The following is a 22,285-nucleotide window of genomic DNA, read 5'->3' on the forward strand; positions in this document are numbered from 1 at the left end:
CGGCAGGTGGCCTCTAGCAGTCGTGGCGGCTTTCCCACCGTATACAATACCTCTTGCTTTTCTCTCTCTCTCTCTCTCTCTTCTCTCTCCCTCTTCCCTGTCTCTCCTGCCCTCCCATTCCCTCCTCCTCTCTCCCATCTATGTCTTAGGCCTGCCAGTGGTCCCCGCGGGCTTTGTTTCACCCCACTGGTGGCACACAGGGCCGAAGAGGCTGCCGATCCTTGGTATAACACCGCCTGGCTGGGTTGGTTGGGTACACTTCTCCAGGAGGCAGCAGGAATGGACTAGCCTGGCTCCTCACGGCCCCTTCCAGCCCTAAGATTCAAAGACACATGGTGTGGAAAGATCTAGATTAGCCCTTGCGCCCTTTGCACTTAAGGCCCTCTGTAAACAGGAGTTAATTGTCTAGTAGGCCTCCTGTAAGTACTGACCTTCACCTGCTTTCCACCCAGCACCTCAGCCGTGCCATGCTGCTGGCGCCCCCGGAGGGCGCAGCGCCGCGGTCCCTCGGTAATCAGGATTGGAAACGTGAGGTGGTGGGGGGCTCGCTCTGATCCTACCGCGTTTCACAGTTCCTCCGAATGTTAGAACTGAAAGGGACTGGTTGGAGAAAGCATCTGGTAGAACCTCCTCGTGTTGGCAGATAAGAAAACTGAGGCCCAGAGTGGGACTTTGTGTCCAAGGTCACACAGCAAGCCAGTGGCACTGCGAAGCCCTGAAGCTCCGGCTTTTGACTGTGAGTCCAGTGCTCCAACCCTGGTGCCACATGGCTGTCCAGAAGAGCAGGGAGTGACTCCAGGGTGACGTGGAATGAGGTTCTCCTCTGATACCCACGCCCTGGTCAAGCAGAGCAGGCAAGAACCTGGGCCTTCAAAGACCTGATAACCACGGGAGGCCCCCGGCCCCAGGCAGGGCATCCTTCAGGGCTGGCCCGTCTCCTTCTTGAAGGCTATACATGCTAAGTTTACTTCTCCAACCCTAAACTGGTGCTTCCTTAAGACAGTGCTTATTAAGGGCAGATATCTGCAGGAAAAAAAAAAAAAAGACTAGAAATACAACACAAAACAACCTTTTCCCCTGGATGGAGGGCCAGCCCCTGACCTTCCCATCTTCCTTTCTTTTTCAAGCTGTACATGGTGCGGACCATGCTTGAATCGCTCATCGCAGACAAAAGCGGTTCCAAGAAGACCCTGCGGAGCAGCCTGGATGGACCCATCGTCCTGGCCATCGAAGACTTCCACAAGCAGTCCTTCTTCTTCACCCACCTGCTCAACATCAGCGGTGAGCATCCTGTTGGGGTGGGGAGGGGAAGGGCTCCCAGGAACCAGAGCAGCTCAGGCTGTTGGGCCAGAAGTTGCAGACATGGGATCATTGACCCAAGGGGCACATTTTGCCACCAAAGATAAAAGGCACACTTTCCAGCGGATTCTGAGAAAGGTCAGGCTCAGTCCAGCTCTTGTGAGTCAGTTGAAGGAGATATTTGTGGCCAATTTTTTGTGAAGTCTTTAGTAAAGGGGGATCACAAACAGGTGACACACACAGATGCACGTAGGGACCAGGTCAGCTTTTTGCTTTTAAACAGCCATCTCTGAACTGATTTAGTGCCCGTTGCTCCTAGCAAAGGGGGCTCCCAGGCTGCACCCCATCCCGTGTTCCCCCCTCCACCTCTCCAGTGGATGGAATGCATGTGCAGATGGGATGAGGGGAAGGGAGAGTAGCATCCGAGGGTCCCGAGAGGGTGGTGTGTCTGTTGGTATCGAAAAGGGTGATCTTCTAGGTAGAGAGCAGTCTTTGCTATTGTTCACTCAGTCATGTCCAACTCATGACGACCCCATGAACTGCAGCATGCCAGGCTTCCCTGTCCTTCACTATCTCCTGCAGTTTGTTCAGATCATGTCCACTGAGTCGGTGATGCCATCCAATCATCTCGTCCTCTGTCACCCCCTTCTCCTCCTGCCTTCAATCTTTCCCTTCATCAGTATCTTTTCCAATGAGTCCACTCTTCACATCAACTGAACAAAGTATTGGGGCTTCAGCTTCAGCATCAGTCCTTCCAGTGCATATTCAGGGTTGATTTCCTTTCAGACTGACTAGTTAGATCTCCTTGCTGTCCCAGGGACTCTCAAGAGAGTAGTCCAGAAAGGGACTTTGAGGCCTCTGAGCAGTAAGGAGTCCAAAATTATCACTAGCAAGGATCATGGGCCTGCAGTCCAGTGCAAAGTGGACACCTGTAGATCTACCTCGACACTTACAACAAAGACACTCTGACACTTAGATGTCATGTTTTCAGGATGGCTTTGTAAAGACCTGATGGAAACTGTAGGGGCATCTAAATCTCTCAACCATCACTGCCCCCCCCCCAGCCTCCACACTGGTGGGTGAACAAACACTGTCTTCTTTTTTTTTTTTGGCCACACCTTACAGCTTATGGGCTCTTCTAGTTCTCCAGCCAGGGATTGAACCTTTGCCCTTGGCAGTGAAAGTGCAAAATCCTAACCAAGGAATTCCCCAAACACTGTCTTCTCAATAGATGTTAGGCTGCCCTTCAGGTCCAGGAGAGCAGGGTCTACTAATGGAGTCGTATTCTTGTGTACCTGCTCTGTACCTAGTACAATGAAAGAAGAATAAAAAGTAAAAAAATCAGAACTAAGATCTTCCGGTGCTTCCGATGTGTAACCCGGGCTCTTTCCCTCATGCTTCCAGAAGCCCTGCAGCAGTGTTGTGACCTCTCCCAGCTCTGGTTCAGAGAATTCTTCCTGGAGTTGACCATGGGCCGGCGAATCCAGTTCCCCATCGAGATGTCCATGCCCTGGATTCTAACGGACCATATCTTGGAAACCAAAGAACCTTCCATGATGGAGTAAGAGGCAGGGTTGGGCCGGCAAGGAGGGTCCCAGGGTGCTGGTGGAGGGCAGTTTGCTAGCCAGAGAGCCCTGTTCTTTCCAGAACTTTCCAGATGACGCAGTGTGTCCCACCCAGTGTCAGGTCACCTCCACATGTAACTCAGTCTTGCAGAAAGGCTCAGACGTCTGCCAGCCTGACTGCTCTTGCTGGCTTTGTCAGCCTCATCCCAACCGCGTTGATAAAATGACCATCTCTAAAAATCGGGACGCTGATGTCCTTAATGGATGCCCCACTGCTTTTAGTCCCAGACTGATTTTTTCAGGCCTCGCTTCATGGGCTTTGATCTCTGTGGGCAGAGTGTAAAATAAGTCATTTCCTAAGTAGAGCCTGGAAACATCATAGCATGCTGAAAGTGCCTCTTTTTCCCAACGCTGAATCTGTTCACCCAACTGTGCATGTTTCCTGAGCACGTTTAAGTCTGCCTGCCTTAAGAGAGACCGTTAGTAAGCTACTGGCCATTGTTTTTGCCTCCTCAGGTATGTCCTCTACCCTTTGGATCTGTACAACGACAGCGCCTACTATGCTCTGACCAAGTTTAAAAAGCAATTCCTATATGATGAGATCGAAGCTGAGGCAAGTGACTGCTTTTCCTTTTGTTCCCACAATCATGCTCTGAGAGTCTGGACTTTTCAGATCTCTAACCACAGGCCCAGAGTGGAGTGTCTGTCTGTTTGAGCTGTGATAACGAAATACCACAGACAGTGGGGCTTAAAAATTACAGAAATGTATTTCTCACAGTTCAGGAGGCTAGAAGTCTTAGGTCAGGGTAGCAGCAGAGTCAGGCAGGGCCCTCTTCTGGGTCCCAGACTTCTCGCTGTGTCCTCATGGGGTGGCCAGGGCCAGGGAGCTCTCTGGGGTCTCTTTTGTAAGAGCACTGACACCATTCATGAAGGTTCCATCCTGATGACATCACCACTCCTAATTCCATCACATATGGGGGTTAAGATTTCAGCACATGAATTTAGGGGGACACAAACATTCAGACCATAGTATGGGATATCAGTGACTTGCTTTGGAGACTGATCTTTATACATTGTGATAATCAAAGGGGACCTAGTGGAAGGGGAGGATGGTCTTTCTTTTTCAGATGTTTAATAATGGCAAATAATAGATAGAACTACATGGGTAAAATTAATTCTCTAATAGATCTTTTACAGTTGGATTAATTGGTGATAACAACAACAGCAGTAATACTACCAAGAATTCCCTGGTGGTCCAGTGGTTAAGACTATGTTCTTCCACCGCAGGGGGCATAGGTTTGATTCCTGGTCACAAAACTAAGATCCTACATGCCATGCGGCACAGTCAAAAAAAAAAAAGAAAGAAAAACAGTAATATTACCTATCGATTATTATATTGATACCATTTGCCAGGTACAAAGCACTTTATGGACATTTTAGATAATCTTTACAATGATTTAAAGAAGTATATACTACTATCTAGTTTAGAGTATTCAAGTATCATTGCCGCATTATCACACAGTTTACAGAGTTTCATTCTAGTACTGGTGGGACTGAAATAGCCATCTTCTCACGTGTGAAACTGTTGAATTGCTGTTTAACGGCTTTATTTTTGTAATGGTCAGCAAAGGCTAGGATACACTGCAGTAACAAACAATTACAAATTCTTAGTAGTTTTGAGACTGAAGTTTCATTTCTCTTTTATGGGTTGACTAGGAGCTCTGTTCCATGTAGTCTTTAATCTGGAACCCATCTGGGATATTCAGTAGTTGCCATAGCAGGGAGACATGTCAGGGTGAATTTATACTCTGATACTTAAAGCTTCCAGCTGGAAGTGACACATGTCATTGGTCAGAGCAAGTCACTTGGTTATGCTTGCTTTCAAAGAGGAGTGAAAAAGTGCAGTCCTACCACAGGCCAGCAAGGAGCAGAAACAGGAGATCAACAGCACTAAGGGCTACAGAATATCTCAGTTTTGTCATCTGGAAATTGGAATGAGAGTCTCCACTCCACTTAAGTATGTGGAGTTATATAAACATAGAACTAGACCAATTGTCTTTATAAGATTTTCAAATATAAGGTACAAATATAAGATATTCTTATTTATAAAGGACAGATGTGAATATTTTAGGATAAGCATTACTACCAAATTAGTTTGAAAGTTTATATATTTCAAAGGAAAGCTAGTCGGGATGCTGCTTTCTTTCTAAATCTTTCAATTGCTGTGGGAGTTGAGAACCTTGGGGGAGCCCAGTGCAAATCTGTCCTCTTCTGAGCAGTATGCAAACTTGGGAAGAAAGGTTCCAGTAGACAAGTTAATTGGTTGCCTCTCAGTTTTGACAAGTCCATTTTCTGATAAGATTTTAGTTAATCATGTTCTCTAACAGGTTGAAAACAAAAAATCTAGGAGTATCCTATAGACAAGTGATGTTTAAAAAATAAATGGAAAGAAAGCATGCAGACTAGCCCTGAATAACATAAGTGGCCGTGAAGCAGAAGTGTAAATTGTCCCCCTGTCTTTTCCCATCCTCAGACTCTGTTTTAAACCTGGAAAGGCCTATGCGTGGTTACCCAAGCTCTGTCTCCCACCCCTGCCCTCAAACAATGGCCATTTGGTCAACCCTGGGCCCTAGGGGTTTATACGTCTGCAGTGCAGTCCACCCCCAGGGGTGAACCTAGGGCAAAGAGCACACAGGCCCTAGCAGGGGCTTGGGCTATTTGGGCAAGAATATTCAAAGCTGGTTCTAGAAGGGGAGCAGGAGTTGGGCACCCCCACCTGGACCCTATGTATTCTTTGCCTGTAGGAGGCCCCCCTGGGCACCCTTGAAGCTCAAAGTCCAGGGCAGATGGCTTGGTTACTCACATACATTGTTTTTATGTTCAAAATAGTATTTATGGTATAAAATAAAAGATATGAAAGCTCTTTGGATAAAGAGCCTCATGGGGCTGGGAGGTTGGTGCTAAAAGGATGGAAGATTAATCACCTAAATACAGTCTGTTGCTACAAAGTTATCCCCTTAATACCCTGCAACTACCACAGCCCGTCTCTTTAACATCCCACCTTTGGCCAGTCCCTGCTCTTGCCATCATTGGAGAATTTGGTTTCAACCCTGTGTGTCTAGGTTGAAATTTCTTCTCACCTGAGCATCACATTCTGGCACCGACACAATAAAACACTGAAAAGGCAAGATGGTCTCTTGCTCACCAAAGATTTTTAAGCAAACTTTTTTAAAAGGAGGTTTTTAAATTTTTAATGACTATCAACTTCTTTCTTTGCAAAGCAAGGTAAAAATAAAATGAAAGGAAAAGAAAAGAAAGTCTATTAGGATATGGGGAAACTGATATGTGTAATTACAGGATGTGGGCAGGTACCTTGTAACATACACGAGGTGACCAGTGGGGAGGGCAATTCTTCAACAGCTTTTTGAATCTTGCCTTCTCTGTGCCTGGTTGAGGACCTTGAGAGCAAGGGACCACACTTCCCAAACATACTCAGCCATAGAATCTTTTTTTTTTTCTTTCCTTCAAAGCCTTGTGTTCCTTCTCACACTTTCAGGCAGTCCCACCCCACTGCCCTCTTCAGTTGCTGCAGTTTCTCTAATAAAGTGGGACAGACACCAGTGACATTTCCTGCTTCCTCTTCACCAGGTGAACCTGTGTTTTGATCAGTTTGTCTACAAGCTGGCGGACCAGATCTTTGCCTACTACAAAGCCATGGCCGGCAGGTATGAGAGCTCAGCACTGTGGCACCAAACCTTCCTAAGATTGCCACCTGGAAGGCAAGATCCTGTGTTACAAAACCTCCCTTCTGCTTTAGCACCTAAGGAAATCTGAATGATTCCATTAGCCTGGATTGGGTGCTAGCAAGTAGAAGAAAGAGAAATAGGCAGATATGGGGCTAGACCTCACAGAGCTTACAGTGTAGTGAGAAAAATAGACATTAATAAAAACTATTGAATGCACAGTGACAAGGGAGATTCCTGTGAAAGAAAATTTATTGGGAATATATAACAGTTAAACCTGAACCAGTCTTTAGGGTGGGTAACTGGAAGGGCTCTCCTGAGGTAACATTTGAGTTCACATCTGAAGTGAATAGGTGTTGATTGAGTTAAACTAGGTAAAGAGTAGAATGGAAAACTGCAAGTAAAACAAACCACTGTGCAAAGTCCCTTTGGCAAAAGCATAATATTAATAGCATGCATACCTCGTAGGGTTGTTGAAAGGCTTAATTAAAATTAGTGCATGTAAATATCTCATTCACAGACCACAGAGGGGTGTGCTATGTGGTAAAGCTGGGCAGGTAGGCAGCGCCCAGGCCCTGTGGTCTAATAGGCATTTATCCTAGGAGAAGTGGAACACCATGGGATGATTTCCAAAGTATGACAGTGACCTGGTTTGATTTTTATAAGTTTGATGTTTTAAAACATTAAAATGTAGGGAATGGATTGGAGGTGAGCAAATATGGGGAGTGTGAAGGTCAAACAGGAGACCAGGGAAGACGTCTAGGTGTGTCAGTTCTCACAGGCTCATTGGTATTGTCAGTATGGGCTGGTTTAGACCCCTGAGATTTCCTGTGTTCAAGGAACCCACAATAGTACTGGTCAGCAAAAACCTCTCTCTCGTTTTCTCTCTCTCTATATATATATATACATAGATACAGAGAGATACATAGATCCATATACATATATGTATCTATATATATATAGGGTAGTTCTCTTTTTTATCGGAAATCCAAATGTACAAACCAGAAATTTCAAGGATTGTTACTTTTTCAACAGTTAAAGACTTGCTTCCTATTGCTTTCAACAACTGGAGTTTCTCTGATGTATTTCAGTCAAGAGTTGGTGTGGTGATAGTCGCTAAGTAGAGTCTGACTCTTGCGACCCCATCGACTATAGCCCGGCAGACCCCTCTGTCCATGGGATTTCCCAGGCAAGAATACTGGAGTGGGTTGCCATTTCCTTCTCCAGGGGATCTTCCCAACCCAGGAATCGAACCCACGTTTCCTGCATTGGCAGGCGGATTCTTTACTGCTGAACCACCAGGGCTTCCCAAGAGTTGGTGTACGGGTACACAAGTGTCTGTTAACACAGAGTGTGCATTAAATGAAATGAATGACTCTTAATGATGGAAACTATAGAAAGCATATACTTAGGGTTTCAGGGAAGCATAGAGAATGCAGCCTTTCACAAAGGAATGACTTCACAAGGATCTGGATTGGATTGAATTGTATGTGGTCCTACCAGAGAGCTGGGCTTCCAGTTTCTCCAAGATAATTCCAGTTATCTTCAAAATATGCTGGTCCATTGTCTGCGTAAACAAACTCAGACTTGTCAAACCCTGAGTCCTCTATATATTTAGTTTACAAAATATCCTTATCTAAAAGAGGAATCTTGGTCTATATCCCTTCTTATAAGACCCGTGGTTTGTCAAAAATACAGGAAGTTGGGGGAGATTGTGAGAAGTTGGAAGAGTCAGAAAGTGCCAGAGGGACAGAATGATCTAGATCACTGCTGTCCATCAGAAATATAATGCAGGCACAAGTGTAATTTTAGTAGTCATATTTTTAAAATTAACAATAATACATTATATAATCTATGATATCTAAAATATTACAATTTCAAAAGGTAATCAGTGAAAATTACTAAAGAGATAGTTTTTGTTGTTTTTTCTTAAGTCTTCAACACCTGTTGTGTATTTTATACTAATAGCGCATCTCAGCTTGGACCCACCATGTTTCAGATTCTTGGGGGCTCAGCTGGTGGGTGGCTGCTGTGTTGGGCAGTGTAGATTCAGATGATGTCACTTTCCTGCTTAAAACCTTTCAGTGGCTTCAATTATGCTGAGAAAACATTTAACCTCTTTACTGTGGCTTGTGTCATCCCACAAGGATCTGGCCCCTAGACTAACATTGTAAATTCATATTTGTACTGTGCTCTCCAACACACCCCACCCCTTATCTACATCTTTCCTTTTTCTCAATGTACCAAGCTAATCATGCCTGAAAGATTCTTCCCCCAAATCTTTCCATTTTTAGCATTTAGGTCTCTGTCCAACAGGACCTCTTTAGAGAGACTTTCCATGACCTCCTAACACCAAATGATCCTGTTTTGTTATTTTCAGAGCACTTATTGCTCTGTAATTCATGATTCAGTGTGAAAGATAATAATAGAACATCTAATTCATAGGGTTGTCATGAGATTAAAAATGACTGTGCGCATGTCTATATGCATGCCTGGTGAACAGTACGGAGAAGGCAATGGCACCCCACTCCAGTACTCTTGCCTGGAAAATCCCATGGACGGAGGAGCCTGGTAGGCTGCAGTCCATGGGGTCACGAAGAGTCGGACATGGCTGAGCGACTTCACTTTCACTTTTCACTTTTATGCATTGGAGAAGGAAATGGCAACCCACTCCAGTGTCCTTGCCTGGAGAATCCCAGGGATGGGGTCGCACAGAGTCGGACACGACTGAAGTGACTTAGCAGTAGTAGCAGTAATGCAGGTATTTACTATTGTCTACTGAAGCGACAGCAGCAGCAGCAGCAACATTATTTTATTCCTCTGCTTATATATTTTTTATCAGTCTCTTTTCAATAGAACCCAAGCTCCACAAGGATGGGAACTTTGAATCCTTGGTACCTAGACTGTTTCCTGGGCTAAACTAAGCATGCACTTAATTGCTTTTATGGTAAAAAAAAAAAAAAACAAAATAAAAGGAAAAAAGCAGCTCAACTTCTCTGTTGCCTGTCTTTAATGTAGAAATTTCATTTCACCTATTGAGCTTTTCCAGGTGAAAAAAATTTAAAGAACTTTGCTCTACAGCAGAAAAAATAATAATATTTAAAATATATAACATAGTGCTTTATGAGTAGAACCTATGATTTGAAATACATATGGCTGAGTGATTGAACTCCATTCACTGTCATGTTTACTGGTTTCCTGGCCTTATTTCACTTTTATCCTTTCCAGTGTCCTGTTGGATAAACGTTTTAGGGCCGAATGTAAGAATTATGGAGTCATCATTCCATACCCACCATCCAACCGCTATGAAACTCTGTTGAAACAGAGACACGTCCAGGTATGGAGACAGAGGGAATGGTAGGAGAGAGGGGCTGTGCTGTTAGCCTAGAGATCAAAAATCAGGACCCCGTATCATCTGCCCTGGGTATTGCCCTGTGTGGGCTGCTGAGCATAGGGGTAATCCAGCCTCAGAATCTTACCAAGAGGCAATGGGCTTCCTTCGGTTCAAGTTCTGGGCTTCTCAGCCCATCTGCTGCTCACTTCAGTTGAAGCGGGCCACCAGAGCTTTTGAATACCCATCGTGAGCTGCATATCAACTCTGAATATTCCCTGGAAGGATAGATGCTGAAGCTGAAACTCCAATACTTCAGCCACCTGATGTGAAGAGCTGACTTATTGGAAAAGCCCCTGATGCTGGGAAAGATTGAAGGCAGAAGGAGAAGGGGTAGGCAGAGGAGGAGATAGTTAGATGGCATCACCAACTCAATGGACATGAATTTGAGCAAACCCCAGGAGATTCTGGAGGACAGAGAAGCCTGAAGTGCTTATTGTCCATGGGGGTCATGAAGAGTTGAACACGACTTAGCGGCTGAACAACAACGTGAACTTCAGCCCACCTCCTCCAGTTGGGACTGATGTTCAGAAATGGGAAAGTCTATCCCTGACTTTCCCATTATGGTATGGAGTTAGTCTCTGTTAACATTTGACCCATGATATAGAGGAAATGCTGCCAGGAGCTCAGAAACATATCCCTGCTTAACAATGTTCATGGGAGCCAGGCAGACAAAATAAGAGATGTTTTCAGTCCAGTTCAGTTCAGTTCAGTCACTCAGTCGCTTCACTGTCCATCACCAACTCCCAGAGTTTACTCAAACTCATGCCCATCGAGTCGGTGATGCCATCCAGCCATCTCATCCTCTGTCATCCCCTTCTCCTCCTGCCCCCAATCCCTCCCAGCATCAGGGTCTTTTCCAATGAGTCAGCTCTTTGCATGAGGTGGCCAAAGTATTGGAGTTTCAGCTTCAGCATCAGTCCCTCCAATGAACATCCAGGACTGATCTCCTCTAGGATGGACTGGTTGGATCTCCCTGCAGTCCAAGGGACTCTCTGACCAACCTAGATAGCATATTAAAAAGCAGAGACATTACTTTGCAGACAAAGAGATGTTTTAGCAGATCTTAAATCCTACTCCTAAGCCCTGTCAGTCACAGGCAGTGAAATGACCTTCACGCTGTGATTTCTGTGTGCTTCTCCTGTGGTTCACATGTTCCTGGAGAAGACTTGGGCAAAGGGGAGCAGGGCTGAGGCTGAGAAAATGCCCTGGATAGAGAGGAGAGGAATTACCCTGAAAAACCTGGGAAGTCCCACTGCTCTGAGAAATCCATGCTGGAAGAATCGTAAGAGGAAAAAGCATTTGCCCATCTATCAACATCAAAGGCTCCATGAGAGCTTCTCCTTCAGCCTCTCAGAAGATTCCATTACCAGTGCAGCTAGAATTAGCCACAGGATGTTAATCCTGAGGGCTTTGTGTGTATAGAAGATGGCTATAAGGAGCCTTAGTCAATTAGTAGAAAATCTCTCCCAAAAGGGAAGCAGAAAAAAATAAAATAGTTGAGAATAATCCTTAGGCACATAGCAAAGTGCAGTGCACGCAGCAGGTACTCAATAAATGTTTATTGCTATCTACATAGCATCTGTGGTCATGCCCACATGAACCCCAGTGGAAATTAGCCTGAGCTATATTTTCCATCCTGTAATCAGCCCTTCTCCTCGTGCTTTTAAATTTATCCTCATAAAGGTACACAGTAGGCCCTTGCTGGGGTCAGGGGGACGGGCCCTCCCTGGTGACTGAACTACACAATAGGATGGATGCAAGAAGAACCTCAGGGTGAGATTCAGGATGTCAGCATTGCATGGGCTGCTAGAGCCTATCACAAGCCTCTTCCTATAATCTGAATGCACCATATTTTTCCTCAACTTTTTATATTTTAAACCTACAGGATAGTTGAAACAATAAGACAGTGAACACACATATAAACTTTATAGCCAGATTCATGATTATTCATGCTTAATCATGTTTGCTTCACTTTATTTTTCTCATGTATATATTATTTCTCATAAATACAGTAAATGTACTTTATGTATTTATAGAATATATAATTTATAAAAACATATTTTTATGTAAGTAATATATTAAAATATATATTTTAATATACATACTTTTTTCTTAGCCATTTGAGAGTAAGTTGCAGACATCATAACACTTTACCCCTGATACCTCAGCTCATATCTCCTAAGAACAAGGATATCCTCTTATCCAAATAGTACTGTCATACTCAGGAAATTTAACAATACTCTTTTCTGCATAGAGTCCCTATATGCCCTGGTCATGTTCTTTATATTTTTAGGACAATTTGCTAAATCAGTGCATTGCATTTAGTTGTCATGTGCCTGTGTAAAATTTAAGTAACTTTTTCTCTCTTTCACGCAGCTGTTGGGTAGATCCATTGACTTGAACAGACTCATTACCCAGCGCATCTCTGCTGCCATGTATAAATCCTTGGACCAGGCCATCAGCCGCTTTGAGAGTGAGGACCTGACCTCAATCGTGGTAAGAGACGGGGGCCCTTGGGAGTTCTGTTGTGGAACTCCTCAGACTGGGAGTTGTTGGTAGCCTGGTACTGAGCTGGTTAAAGAGAAGCAATGAGCCTCTTTCTCATCTGAATGAGCAAAGGGGAAAAAAAAGACTTAAAAGGAATGAGAGAAATTTTACCTTCCCGATTGCCTGGAGAGAGGGAGGGAGGTCTTGAAATCTCTAGAGATGGCCTATCCCGGGACACAGCTTCTTGTCCTTTAGGATTCTACAAATACAGCAAGCAGCTGGATGGTCCTGAGAAAGGAGGAAGAATTTCTCAGTGGGGTCGGCTTCATTGGTGTGCAGTAGGTTAGAGCCCAGAGAAGCTGTTGACTAGTTTAATGCTGCCTTGTCACCATCTTGGAATTTATAATCGTTTTCTAATGAAAGCCCCCACCTTTTCTTTCTTTTTTTTTTTTTTTTTAAGTACTAGTAACTTTATTATGGCATAAAGGTCTATTTGTATACATTAACTCAATTTTACAGTAAAAACACTTTATGTACAACTGTAAAGAAACTGCTGCACAGATAGTTCCAACATAAAAACCGGTTGTTTTTTACAAGTTCACTGAGTTGTCTGATACATAAATTGGAAAATACTTTCTCTGTAGAAAATGGTAAAAACGGTATTATTTCCCAGGCTAGCCCAATAAGCCCATTTAAACCATACAGTAGTTGAATTATACATTTGTAAATATGGTTTGAATTCTGGGACCCAGGAGAAACTTTAACTCCATTTATTCAGTCAGTCATGTTGTCCTAAGCCGTGTAAAGTTAAATTCCCATTCATCTTCTCCCTTACTCTCTTGAGTATTTCCTCCTAAAGGACAAGTACACTGTCCTACTTGATAAACCAACCCATTCCTATCCAAGCTTAAATGTTTGGGTTGTTATTTAAGTATGCTCAGTATCTCAGCAAAAGCAGAATTTAATAAAACGTGATCCACAAGGCAGGAGTTGTTGGTCATCAACTACCTAACTCCCTCTGGTTTGAATGGGAAACCATGAGGAGGTCAAACGATAAAACTGACAAGTGGATCAAAGAAGAAAAGCTAAGAGAATGTAAGAACAGAGACATCCAGTCAGGATTCAAAGACAGAACTGAAATCTTAATAGAAAAAGAATGCTGTCTCAAGAACCGAGGAGTTGATTATCTGAGAGCCCCTTACTGAAAAGGTGACTGAATAAGAAGCAGTTGGCTACAAAGACCCAGTCAGAGAAACCAGTGTCTAGCAAGATTTCAGTTGTTCAAAATAATTAAATGAAAGTAAGATAGGCCATGTGTTTGAATTCCTCAAATCATAGTTTATTTCCTGAAGTTCCCAGTACGTAATTTCTAGGAATTAAGGCAAGAAGACAAAGCTACTTTTAAGCTTCTGTACCTTGTGCCAAGTTTCCCAGAGAAATAACACTTGAGACCTCGGAGCAATACTGGCCAGGGGCTATATTAGGTTCTTCAGTTCCCTCAAAGCAACAACTTAAAAATAACCATAGTTTGTTCTTAAAAAGAATTCTAGGTATCTGCAACCTTTCAATGGAGTAGCAGTCTAATAGGAAGAGACTCTATACTGTGGCTATAGCAACTAGGCTTTGAGAAACTAAACTGGATCATTGTACCTAAAATCCCCAGCTTGCCCATTAGAAGTTAAACTCTAGAAACAGTAATGAACCATTAAGTTTTCACTATTTAAAAAAAAGCTTTATCAAAAAAAAAAAAAAAGCTTTATCATGCACCTTCACTCATTCTTCTCTTTGCTCTCAATATACATGTTTCCTTCTTGCATGTAGAAAATATTTTCAGTGGTTTTTTTGACTCTTCAGCAATGCAAATCTCTGCCCCCTATTCCCCTAGTTTCTTCTTGATAAATAATGTTAATTTTCCAATAGGAGGTGGAGCGCATTATCATCAAGCACCATTTATCTAGCCTCCTTACGCACGAAGAAAGTTATGGGGCCATGTTATACACCTGGAATTCCTTAAAGATACTTACTTTCTAGTAAAATACTTGTGTTTACACATATACATTATTTTTAAAATCTGTGAAGAAATCACTGAAGCATGAAATCACCTTTTATTGAGAAGCTAAAAATGTATCAAAATGCATATAACAATAGCTAATCTAAATACTATCGCCTATCAAATGTATCACCATCCTCCAAATCTAGAGCATATGCAGGCATAAACTGTATTAATCACTGTTAAGTGTGAAACCTTGCTTCGAAACATTGCTATTAATTCTCAGAAGATATACACTAGAACCACAGGAGTAACTGGAAGGCAAGTGGCTGAGGAACACAGTTAGAAAACAAAGCTTTGAGTGCTCAGAGTGCTTCTCTAGGAACTACTCTATTCCCCATGGTATTTAGGAAGGGCACTATTAAGAATGAGTATGAGTGATAGTTGCTCAGTCATGCCTGACTCTTTACAACCCCATGGACTGTAGCCTGCCAGGCTCCTCTGTTCATGGAATTCTCCAGGCAAGATTACTGGAGTGGGTTGCCATTTCCTTCTCCAGGGCACCTTCTCATTTTGTGCTGGGACTTGGAAATTGTATAGTTGTTCCTGATGCACAAGTATGGAACAGGCATGCCCTCTTCTTTTATTAATAAGCTATTTGAACTACTCTCTGCTAATTATCTTCAAGAATTAGAATAAACTTGATTGGTCAGTCTTTAGGTGAATGAAAGGAAGATTTTAAAGCTTCAAGAGCAGATACATGGAAGGAATGAGAGAAATAGAAAATCATCATTAGAACACCAGAGTGATAATGGTCACAGGCAAGATCCAGTAATAGACACTGAAATTCGTGGGCAGAGCTTTGAGAAGAGTATTTTATGATTCCCTTTATTCGGAAGTGTCCAGAGTAGTCAAATTTGTAGAGACAGAAAATGGAGTGGTAGTTGCCAGGAAATAGGGAGTTAGTATTTGATGGGTACGGAGGTTCAGTTGAGGAAGATTAAAAAGCTCTGGAGGTGGACGGTAGTGATGGTTTCAAAACTACCTGAATGTACTTAATGCCACAGAACTGTACATTTAAAAATGGTTAAAATGGTAAATTTTATGTATATTTTAACAGAATTTTTTAATTAGTCACAAATAAAATTCAAAAAAAACTTTGAGAAGAAACAGGATAGTTGTCTAGTCTCAAACTATCTCCTTCAAGATACTTACTAATTCCAAAGGGAAGAATAATAACTTTACAGTAAGGAAACCTGGGAGGCATCCTCTTAACCAAGCCTGAAGGTCAGTATCACCAGTAAGAAAATATATTCATGTATCCCCTGAATTGGCTTCCCTGGTGGCTCAGACAGTGAAGAATCTGCCTGCAATGCAGGAGACCTGGGTTCGATCCCTGGGTTGGGAACATCCCCTGGAGGAGGGCATGGCAACCTACTCCACTATTCTTGCCTGGAGAATCCCCATGGGCAGAGGAGCCTGGCGGGCTACAGTCCACGGGGTCATAAAGAGTCGGACATGACTGAGTGACTAAGCACATCACAGCACACATCCCCTGAATATGTATGCATAATCTCAATCTAATTGTGATTATATATCTAAATCGAATGGCATTCAAAAATGAACAATGCTTTTCAAAAGCACCCAGAACATAAAAGACAAAGAGAAAACTGAAAACTATTAGAGATTTGAAAAGACGAGGCGACATGACCACTCAGAGAAATGTGGGATAAGATCTTCCTGGAAAAACTGGTGAAATTTGAATAAGGTCTGTCATTCAGTTCATAGAATTATATCAATGATAGTTTCCAACTTTATGCAATTATACTATGATTATGTAAGAGGTTAACATAGGAGAAACTAGGTCAGGAAAGTGCAGGAGGTCTGCAGTTAACAGCTTTTCTGTAAGTCTAAAGTTATTTCAAAATAAAAGGTTTTTTAAAAATGGACAAAGCAGTTTTTAAAAAAGGATTAAGAACTAGGATTCTAGCATCAGAAAGACCGTGGGGTCCCAGTTCTGGCCTCACCACTTACTAGCTGGGTGATCTTGGGTGAGTCACTTATCTTGTATAGAAACCTGCAGTACGTGGAGGAAATATTAGCATTCACCTCATAGACATGTTCAAGGATGAAATGAGATACTGCCTAGAAAGAGCTTTGCATAGTCCCTTCCACTTGATGAAAATATCTTATGAAGAAAGAGAGGAATGTAGAAATTTCGAGCTGCCACAACCAGGACCCGATGCAGCCAAATAAATAAAATGAATATTTAAAAAAAGAGAAAAGACATTTTGACCTGCAAATGAGGCACTCTCAGGGTAGATTCTCAGCAGCATTTCCTAAGAGGACTTGACCTAGCTGCCCCAGCTCTGTCCTGGGTCACGGACTTTGAGAGACTGTGATAGAGCACAAGTTCTTCTGGGAGACCTACTTTGAAGACATGTTTTTCTTTGCCAAATGTTTGCAGTGATTATGTCCAAGAGGTGGGATTTTTGCTTTTCTCTTTGTTGTTTATCTCTATCTTGTAGTTTTCCAGTAATGAATGAGCATACCCTATGAAAAAACTGGTTTTAGTGTGTGGTGGGTCCATGGCCTCTTCCCAGTCCTTGAAAGGCACTGAATGTTCTTTTAGCTGGGAACAAAATCAAAACAAGTAGTGAAAGCCTGAGTTTATCAGGTGAGGGCTGCAGCCGCCAAGAGAATAGCCACATTCCCTGAAGCCCATGAAGAGGGGAGCCCAGGATGCTGTCTCCTGGGGGCTCAGGAGGCCCCCACTGCCTTGGTTGAGAAGCTTCTGCCTCTTCTGAGAAACAAAGAAAGGAATGTGCTCCCCTCAGCCCGTCCCTCCACCTTACCAGCTCCGTCCTAAGATGGGGAGGGGGTGGCTTGATGCCCAGCTGGGAGGATTGTAGCAATTTCATCAGTTAGTCTCCCTCCTCCTATGCAGCTGAGCAAATAGATTCTCGAAGGGATCTGATGCCAGAGTTGAGAGCTGGCAGCCTGAAGTCTGTGTTTTGCTTAGGCTGCAGAGCATATTTGAAAATTTGAGGCAACATTTAACATTTGGGAGAATTCGAATAAAACTGCAGAAACCCCGGCAACATCAGACCCGCCTTCACATATGGCAACAATTGCCTAGAAATGACTAGACGCCCCCATCAGCTGGGCTGTGCTCTCTGGGGCTTGCCACAGGCCTGGTGCACTTCATTCATGGGATGACCTAGTGCCTGAGTTTGAGATCCCTTTTCTCTGGGCCCAGGCCACAGAGAAGGTTAAAGGTCAAGTGTGCTGCCACCCGGGATTTCTGGTTCCCACGGAAAAGCACTTCCCTCTTCCTCACATGAGTAGCCCCTCGGGTGTTTTGCTTCCCGTGCTGCTTCTCTGAGTTGCCCCCCAGTAAGCCGGCTTTGCTCTGTAGAGCCGACCTCCTCTCTGAAGGCACATCGACCACCCTTGGGGCCTCCTAAACCTCTGTGCCTTGAGGCACTGAGCCCTGCACCCCCCACAGGCAAGTGCTCTCTTCGGACTGAAAGGCTAGAAGAAACGGCTGATGCAAAACACCATTTGTATTGCATCCCATGGCATGGCAGAGGAAGTGGACCTGCATTTCGAGCATCCCCACGTCCGCAGTTGAGAGCTCTCTTCTTCAGGCTCAGATGTGCATTTGTGAGGCCACTGAAATCACAGAATGGAAATTGTGTCCCAGTTTCTCATCCGCAGCTGTCTTCATGGTAACAGGGCACGGCCATGTGCTACGGGTACTTAGTGACCTTAGAAATAAACTCATCCACATTCATCGCATTTATTTATTTACTTACTTACTTACCCATCCTAAGTGACTGGGAACAAAGATGCCATCTGGCTAGCCAGGCCCCAAAAGATGGAAGCAGACAGCTGATTCTGTATTTCTGTCCTTCATATATTTCACAGTGCACAATTACTGGAAACTTATTCTTCCAGCTATCATTCCAGAACTGAAATCCAGACTTTGGCCTTTTCCAAGAGATCAGAGGCTCTGCCATCACTTACCCCTTTCCAATGCAGTAACAAACAATTGGATACCATAATATAGCCTTTTTCCAGCAGTGGCTCTCCAATTTGCCATGGACAGCCCAGCCCCGGCTCCCTCCTGCCCCAGCTTGTCTCACTCCAGCCAGTTAAGTCCGCAAACTTTGATCTGGTATTTTGCCCCTAATTTAAAGCCACCGAATCTGAATTTCAGAGAGACGAAGCTCCAAGATTAGAAGTGTGGTCTGGTTCCACCACACTCTGGACCCCAACCAGAGTCAGAGCAGTCCTGTGGCTGATAAGAATAAAACTGAATCCCTGATGCAAGGCTTCCTCCTGTGACTGTAAACAGTTGGGCTCCATGTCCCAAGTCTTATAGCTGGCCCTCTGACCACCCCACCTCGTGGCCACACTCTGGGGAACAGTCATTGCCCATGTCCTTTTAGCTTTTATGTTGTAAAGCCTGTTCAAAGGACTTTCTCAGTAATTGCTTATTTATTCCAGGCAGCTGCATCCAAGGACTGAATACACATGATTTTATTAGAAGACCTGGGAGCACATCCTAAACCCTGTTCTATATTCCCTCTATGACCTTTATTGAGCGAGTTATTTCTCCCTCTGAGCCTCAGTTTACCCCTCCTTGAAACGGACAATCATACCCATCACAAAAAATGGCTTAACCACTGCAATATAAGAGTGTCCTAGAGCATTACAGAGGGGGTACTTTCTTTCTCTGCACAAGTTTGTGCTTTGATTTTGATAGCAATACAACGAAGAACTAAACCCAGCCCAAAAGATTTTACCTTCTTTTTTACTTCCAAGCAAATGCAGTGACCTGCTATGTCTGGATATTATCCACTCTGGTCCTATGCTCTGCCTGAAGGTGGCATTCCAGATGACCAGGGCCTATAGTTCATGCAAGTCCTTGGTCCGTGGCTTGCAGCCAAACTTTTGCCAACATGTTTAACCAACCCTCTTGTGACTGTGGGACATAAGAGGAGTCCAGAGGAGGAAACATTGTGCCCCCAGCTGTTTTTTAAATTCTATAGTATATAACAGTTAAGAATGTGAGTGTCAGAGCCCAATTTCCTGGATTTGAAGCTGAGTTACTGCACTTTTTAAAGCCTAGTTTCTATATTTGTATAAAATAAGAACAGCCATCATGCTGACCTTATAAGGGGGTTTTGAGCATTAAGTGAGTTGACACATATTAAGTGCTTGGAATGCTCCTTGGCATGTATTAGGTTGAACCATAAGAAATTACTAACATTGGATGGTGTTTGACATAAGAAACTAGTAGTCTCACATGGACCAACCTGGTTTTAAGTACTTACCAGGGGTTAGCTCTTTTGCTTGCTTTCTGCAGGGTAGAGATAGAACCTTAGTCATAGATGGACAGTCACAATTTTCTTTGACTTTACTTGTGTCTCTCAGGGACAGGCTTTTTCCTTACCAGCATAGAAACTGGAAAGCAAGTAGCTGTGCTTTCCTCTCCAGGGGAGTGCAGACAAGGGATTTGAACATGATCTGTGGACCCCTTCTGGGTACAGGCATGCATTCCCCCTTGGCATGGTCTGGCGCTTCCTTCGCTCAAAAGAAGGGAATGTTGCCACATACTACTGCAGGAGTCCTCGTCCCGATACCAGCAGTTACGAGGCTGTCTGAGGGGCTCTTGCCTGCATGAAAGGCATCTGTCAGGTAGCAGTACTGGTGTGCAAGGCGCATATGCAAGGTGCATATGCAATACTGGTGTGCAAGGCGCATATGCAAGGTGCACATGCAATACTGGTGTGCAAGGTGCAAGCCCTCAGCAGCCTGGGGCTCTCTCTCCGGGCAGGAGCTGGAGTGGTTGCTGGAGATCAACCGGCTCACGCACCGGCTGCTGTGTAAACACATGACCCTGGACAGCTTCGACGCCATGTTTCGGGAGGCCAACCACAACGTGTCCGCCCCCTACGGCCGAATCACCCTGCATGTCTTCTGGGAGCTCAACTTCGACTTCCTCCCCAACTACTGCTATAACGGCTCCACCAACCGGTAAGGGAGTCTCCGTGCAAAGCGGCCTGGGGTGGGGGTGTGCGTGCCTGCTAAGTCACTTCAGTCTTTGAGACCCTGTGGACTGTAGCCCTGCGGGCTCCTCTGTCCATGGGTTTCTCCAGGCAAGGATGCTGGAATGGGTTGCCATGCCCTCCTCCAGGGGATCTTCCCGACCCAGGGATCGTACCCTCATCTCTTACATCTCCTTCATTGGCAGGTGGCTTCTTTACCACTAGCGCCACCTGGGGGCAGGGGCAGAAGCAGCCAACCCTCTTCCTTCAGAGGAGGCTCTCTCAGTATCATCAGGGCCGGGCTCATGGCTAGCTTTGAATAAGTATGTGCCAGATGCAGGAGAGGGCCTGGGAAGAGTCCACACACTTAGCAAGATGGACTTCCAGTCCTCTAAAGATTTGGGAATTTCAATCCTCTTGAGCAGCGATCTGCCAACTCCAGCCCACAAGCCACCTCTAGTTGTCAACTGTTTTTGTTCAACCCATGAGCTAAAAGTGGTATTATTTTTAGATGGCTGGGGGGGAAAAAAATCCAAAGAAGAATTATAATTTGGTGACAGGTGGAAATTATTTGACATTCAGAAAGTTTATTGGAATTCTGCCATCCATGCTCATTCATTTGCAGTTGTTTATGGCGGCTCTCATGCTACAGCAGAGCTGAGTAGTTGCAACAGAGACCATCTGGCTTGCAAAGCTGAACATATTTGCTGTCTGGGGCTTTATAGAAAGAGTTTGCAGCACCCTACTCTTGAGGAAACCAAACTGGGTGAAGCGTCCTGGAAAAGGCTGTGCTCAGGCTCAATTCATTCTCAGCTTTCTTGACCACTGTTCTCAGCAGCCGTAAGCCCAGAGTTGAGCCTGTGAACCTGGACTGCTGTGTTCCCCTTTGTTCTTTGCGACCCCATGGAATATAGCCCACCAGGCTCCTCTGCCCTTGGGGATGCTCTAGGCATGAATACTGGAGTGGGTGGCCATACCCTCCTCCAGGGGTCTTCCCAACCCAGGGGTTGAACCCAGGTCTGCCGCATTGCAGGCAGATTCTTTACCATCTGAGCCACCAGGGACATCCTTATGAAAAGGAGACAGGGGTTAAATGGGAGTTTGTCACAAGAACTGTATAGGCAACCGCCTAAGAAACAGTGTGGTTGCCCCTGGTCAGGAAGGGCTCCCGCTCTGTAACCCGTGAAGAATGTTAGGACCCAGTTAACTCCTGGCCCATCTCTTTTCTCCTACTAGTTTTGTCCGGACTGCCATTCCTTTCACCCAAGAACCGCAGAGAGATAAACCCGCCAACGTCCAGCCTTATTACCTCTATGGGTCCAAGGTGAGTGGTCTTGCCTGTGTCCTACTTCTGAGAGGAACTAGTGAGCAAAAGAAAATAGAAAAGTGTTCCCCGAATCAGAAAGGCAAGAAGCACGGAGATAAAGAGGCAGCAGTGAGGTCCAGGCAGAAACAACTGCAAATATATTCATCTTTATTTGTTCACAACTAGCAAGACTGGGGTGAGTGCAGACCTGGCGGGGCTGGGTTCTGGGTGGGAATGGGGAAACAGGTGAGAGGGTCTCCTTGTCTTGGCATCCCATCTCCTCCTGTTCTCGGTTGATTCATTGTCGTATCATCCTGCGATTCTGGGATTTTGTGCTCCGTAACTAGGAGTGATTTGCAGCCAGGAAGCAGTTGGGAAGGTGGAACTTTGAAGGAAATCCCAGATGGCCAGAACTACCTCTGCGAGGTCTCATCCTGTCTCTTTG

General features: G+C 44.4%; 1 protein-coding gene across 3 annotated transcripts in view; it reads left to right on the top strand.

Moving 5' to 3' along the window:
• The window catches only part of CYFIP2 (cytoplasmic FMR1 interacting protein 2), a 133,762-nt gene that overhangs the window by 56,833 nt on the left and 54,644 nt on the right, over positions 1–22,285 (top strand). For all 3 annotated transcript variants that reach the window (XR_009694215.1, XM_061151836.1, XM_061151835.1), the window contains exons 16-23: positions 1,128–1,281; positions 2,704–2,860; positions 3,381–3,477; positions 6,513–6,589; positions 9,836–9,944; positions 12,378–12,497; positions 20,324–20,523; positions 21,771–21,858. Coding sequence is in view for 2 of the 3 variants with exons in the window: in XM_061151836.1 (XP_061007819.1) it covers positions 1,128–1,281; positions 2,704–2,860; positions 3,381–3,477; positions 6,513–6,589; positions 9,836–9,944; positions 12,378–12,497; positions 20,324–20,523; positions 21,771–21,858 (1,002 nt within the window). In the remaining variant the exon portion in view is untranslated. The remainder of the gene's footprint in view (positions 1–1,127; positions 1,282–2,703; positions 2,861–3,380; positions 3,478–6,512; positions 6,590–9,835; positions 9,945–12,377; positions 12,498–20,323; positions 20,524–21,770; positions 21,859–22,285) is intronic.

The sequence above is a fragment of the Dama dama genome, chromosome 9 (genome assembly GCF_033118175.1).
Source record: "Dama dama isolate Ldn47 chromosome 9, ASM3311817v1, whole genome shotgun sequence".
In the NCBI taxonomy this organism is placed as follows: Eukaryota; Metazoa; Chordata; class Mammalia; order Artiodactyla; family Cervidae; genus Dama; species Dama dama.